The 5000-nt window shown below is 34.0% G+C and overlaps 1 protein-coding gene across 1 annotated transcript in view; it reads right to left on the bottom strand.

Annotated features, from left to right (window-relative positions):
* Positions 1-2378: 2378 nt before the first annotated feature.
* The window catches only part of LOC147467462 (uncharacterized), a 5781-nt gene continuing 3159 nt past the window's right edge, over positions 2379-5000 (bottom strand). Inside the window, exons 2-3 of the mRNA XM_086531187.1 lie at positions 4260-4463; positions 2379-3841 (exon numbers count right to left, since the gene is read on the bottom strand). Of these exons, the coding sequence (XP_086387313.1) occupies positions 2379-3841; positions 4260-4463 (1667 nt within the window). The remainder of the gene's footprint in view (positions 3842-4259; positions 4464-5000) is intronic.

A 5000-nucleotide genomic window follows, 5' to 3' on the forward strand; every position in this document is an offset into this window, starting at 1 on the left:
CTTGAGCTCCTCCTTCTACTCCTCGCTGTGGTCGTAGTTAGTTAGTAGTAGTAGTCGTCATCCTGCCCAATTTCCTCTTCCTCTTGCTCCATCTCCTCTTCCTCTTGCTCCATCTCCTCTTCCTCATGCTGTGGGTCGGTTAATTCCCTCTGCTGTTCCTGCTGATATCGCTGTCTGATCCTCCTCCTCCTCTTCCCGTCCGCCATATCCTGCTTCGCCTTGACGTGGTTCGTATACCCCGGCGAGGTACATTGACCCGCGGTCGATATTCGGTTGTTACAAACCCAATCTTTTTCTTTGAGTTTCCGGCGAATTTCTCAAACGGGTTGATAGAAGTTTATCCAAATGGGAGAATAAATCCTCGCCCCTATACCAGTGGGTGTGACAACCCATCGCCATCCAGCTCACAGTCGGAACGAATTAGAGAGGAAGCGCTTACGGAGGTTAGTAAAACAAGCAACCTTTCCGTCTCTTCTCTGTTGTGCCCTCCAGAACATATCGCCTAAGGTCTTCGTCTGGGCACTTTCCGTAGATCCTTTGAGCAAGAGGATTGCTCTTGATCGGGGCATCCCGTACATAACCTGCGAAGAGCGTGGCCACAACGGGGAATGGATTCGGGGACAGAACCTGGCGATTGTCCCTCTCCAATTTCTTTATATCCAAATATACTGATCCGGGAACGGCTTTCTTCTCGGCGCCGGAGTGGCCATGAATTAAAGTGCGGCCTCTCCCACTAAGTGCCTTCACGAAAGGGTAGACAGCCTCCAACCTCAACGAAAAGCCGCTAGATTTGGTCCCGTGCAGTTGGCCACTTGCTCGATAGGACTATCCATATGGCCATAAGCCCTCGTCAGCACATTCCCTATTTCCTCTGCAATAGACATCACGGCGGAGGAGGAAGAATAGGATTCTTTTGCTAGTAAACGAGACGCAACAACGGATTTGCAACATTGCGTGGCCAGGCGGGAAGGGCAGTCGGTTGGTGATTTTTGTCAACCAATGAGAACTTCTCCACAGATAATTGCCTGATGCAGAATACAGCCTGTTAAAGAATCTATTCCTGTATATTTTCATATGACTATTGCGAATTGCTAATCATGCCATGCAAAATATTGTCATGCAATCATATTTTGATTTTTAAGATGTCTTTTTTTTTTTTTTTTTTGCTAAGACATATTAAACATGTTTTTGAGTTTGGACCAAAACGATATGAAATATTATGGAACACCGTATTAGCGTTAAGACGATTGAAAACTGGAAATAGTTTGTGCATCACATGATGGCAGGCTCCCTTAGGAGAGATATGCATGCATATAAAATATCTTCCACGACAATGCAGTGCTTCTTTAAATCCGTCAGAGGAAATATTCCTTCCTTTGAAAAACTGAACGAAAGTCATCGGTTATTAGAGAAAGACAACGCTCTGTTGTGGAGCTTTGCATATATATATATATATATATATATATATATATATATATATATATATATATATATATATATATGTATATATATATACATATATATATATATATACAAACATATATGTATATATATATATATATGCATATATATATATATATATATATATATATATATATTATATATATATACATATATAATGAATCTCAAGATCAGTGTTGCCAGAAGAAACATCCTTATTTCCAGCCTTGAGGTAACTAAAACTTTCTTCGGTGTAGCAAAAAACAGAAGCAATCTTCAAAAACTTCTTTATTACAAATTGGAACCAAACGTTTCGAGTGTTCAAACACTCATCATCAGTGGATTTAACTGTAAAAAAAAGGATTTTCAATTATCCTTCAACAAAATTGTACAATACATAACATATTTTACATGCTAAATTGTGGTAGTGCCACAGAGGTAAATGGGAAATTCAAAAATGGTAGAACAAAAACTATCCGTTCGAACATACAAATTATATAAAAGTTGAAATTACAATCAAAAAGTAATAAATTCTCATATAAGAACAATAGGAACACTCTTATGACTTAATATCTATGTGTTGACTAAGAAATATCACAGAAAATTGATATAAGTAACTAGACAAATAGGTGAGAAGACGTATGACTAGGCCAAAGCGTCTGAGTGACAAAAGCCGGTTGTACAAAAAGTCTATTAAAACTTGAAAATTACTTCTTAAAACCATCAATTGCCAAATATAAAGGTACAAGGATACTTCATGAAACAGATTAAGTAGCTAGGGATAATACAAACCAAGAAATACAAAGAAGAACAATGAAAAACACGGGAGCTTGACGTCCATGACAAGACCTCAACGAGGCAATGGAGCGTCTGGGCGTTCCGAGAGGCAAACAAAAACCTATCGGAATGCGAAACAAAGAAAATGGGATAATGGACTGCTATTTCAAAATTTCAACATCAGTAGAAGTATATTCATTAAGGTTTGGCTTTAATTTCCAAATCCACAGGCTTTCCAATATATTCAAATCATAATCTGTATTAGCCGAGTCTAAAATTTCAAAAGAGTCATAGTTAAATGGATGATTCTTATTTGATGAATGGCTTCTAATTGAGGATTTAGTTGGATATGATAATTTTAAATTATTATTTCTAAATGAAAAACCTTTATGTTCCTCGATACGCATAAACAAATTGCGAGAAGTCTTTCCCACATAAGTAGCGTTACAGCTACTACAAGAGAATCTATAAACGATCGAAGAACGTAAAGATTTAGGAATTTTGTTTTTAAATTTGAATAGATTGCCAATGGTTAAGGAAGAAGTATAAATGACCTTCAATTTAACAGTAGAGAAACTATTATGAACAATCTTTGTTAATTTTCTTTCCAAATTGTGACTGAAAGAACCAAGGTAAGGAAGTTTAATATAAATGACATCTTTGGGTACTGTAGACGGAATGTCTACTGGTGCAATTAATTTATTTAAGGTTCTCTTTATAAAGCTATGGATGAAATTAAGAGGGAACCCATTTTTAACAAGAATATCTAAAATATGAACAATTTCATCATGAAAGATCAGAAAATTCTTTGAAATCTTGAATGCTCTATATACTAAAATGCAAATAAGATTACTTTTATATTTCAAAGGAATGTAAGAATCAAATTTAGTAGTTAGACCTGTATAAGTTGGTTTTCTGTAGACAGATGAGGTAAAATAATTATTATCCCGAGAAATATTAACATCCAAAAAAGGGAGACAACCATTTTTCTCTACATCAAAAGTGAATTTTATATTATGGTGTTTAGCATTCAAGTAGTCAAGAAATTTAGTGATACTATCTCTGGATTTGAAAAGTAGTAAAGTGTCATCAACATATCTGAAATAATGGCAAGGTTTGAAACTTTCGGGGCAATTATTAAGACAAATAGTTTCAAAATGACACGTGAAAATGTTAGCAAGAGTTGGGCCTAAAGGGCTACCCATAGCAACTCCTTCAATTTGTTTATACAATTTATTGTTAAAATAAAACAAGATGTCTTTAGTAGCTATGTCCAGAAGTTTCTTAAAATTTGATTTATCTAATCCTTGGATTTCAATTTTATCTTTAAAAAGAGTGTCCATTATAATTGACAAAGTTTCTTCTAGTGGGACATTAGTGAAAAGGTTTGTGACGTCAAAACTTGCTAAGATAAATTCATCAGCATTATTAATTTTCATCAAATCATTCAAAAAAGTGAAAGTATTCTGTATGGTGTAATTATTAAAAGTGTGACTTTTAAGAATAGGAATGAAAAATTTTGATACATTATAATTAATAGTTCTAATGGCAGAGAGGATAGGCCTTAAAGGGACATTAGCTTTGTGAATCTTGGGCAATCCATATAAAATACCAGGTCTAGAGCCTGAGGTGAAAAGGGAGGAGTATGTTGAGTCATCAATGATGTGTTCTTTCTTAAGTTTTCTAAGTAAGGAATTTAGTCTATCTTCATTTTTAATAATCAAAGATTCACATTTGTTGTCTACTTTACTAAACTTAGTTTTATCATTCAGAATATCTTCAATTTTCTTGGTTTTGAGATAATGACGTCATCATTTTCCGCTAATTCCTTTAGAAGCCGAAGGTCTGAATCTGTTATGCCCTCATCAATTTTTTCCTTTTGGTAGGAATAATATAAAGAGAATGCAAGGTTTTTATGACTGATTTTACATGATTTCTAGTTTCAGGAAAAATATTAACAGGCTTATGAAAATTTCGAGAACGAAGCAATTTCTCAAAAGACAAAAAGAAATGAGAGAAGTTAATTTTCCGAGGGGGAATACCAAATTTCAGGCCTTTAGCTAGTAGACATTTCAAGTTATGAGACAAATTGACATCAGAGTGGTTAAAAACAACTTTGTTGGGGTCGAGAAACTCATGAGGTTTGTTTAAGCCTAAGTAAAATAATTTCTTTTCATGGGTTCTCTGAACATTCTTTAGAGAAACTAAGTTGCGACTTTCCGTACAACATCTTAGGTGGTTGAAATCTAAAAACGAAATGGATTGTTTCAATTCAGTTTCAAAGTCCAATGATTTACATTTATGTTTATTAAATTCCCTTGATTTTGACTTAATTTCGATATCCAAGAGTTTGTACTGGAAGGTCTTACATGCTCTGTTATTATTATTATTTTGTTTCCATAATTTAAATCTCAAAAATTTTGGGATAAGCTTATTTTTTAAACATTCTTTCAGAAATATTATGTCATATTGTACTTTTTCTACTTTAAAAGAACATTTTTGATAATTTATTTTTGATAATAATAGTTTCTCTACTGTTGAATTGAAGGTCATTTATACTTCTTCCTTAACCATTGGCAATCTATTCAAATTTAAAGACAAAATTCCTAAATCTTTACGTTCTTCGATCGTTTATAGATTCTCTTGTAGTAGCTGTAACGCTACTTATGTGGGAAAGACTTCTCGCAATTTGTTTATGCGTATCGAGGAACATAAAGGTTTTTCATTTAGAAATAATAATTTAAAATTATCATATCCAACTAAATCCTCAATTAGAAGCCATT

The sequence above is a fragment of the Penaeus japonicus genome, unplaced genomic scaffold, assembly GCF_977035675.1.
Source record: "Penaeus japonicus unplaced genomic scaffold, GWHDUDI00000001_assembly GWHDUDI00000035, whole genome shotgun sequence".
Lineage (NCBI taxonomy): Eukaryota > Metazoa > Arthropoda > Malacostraca > Decapoda > Penaeidae > Penaeus > Penaeus japonicus.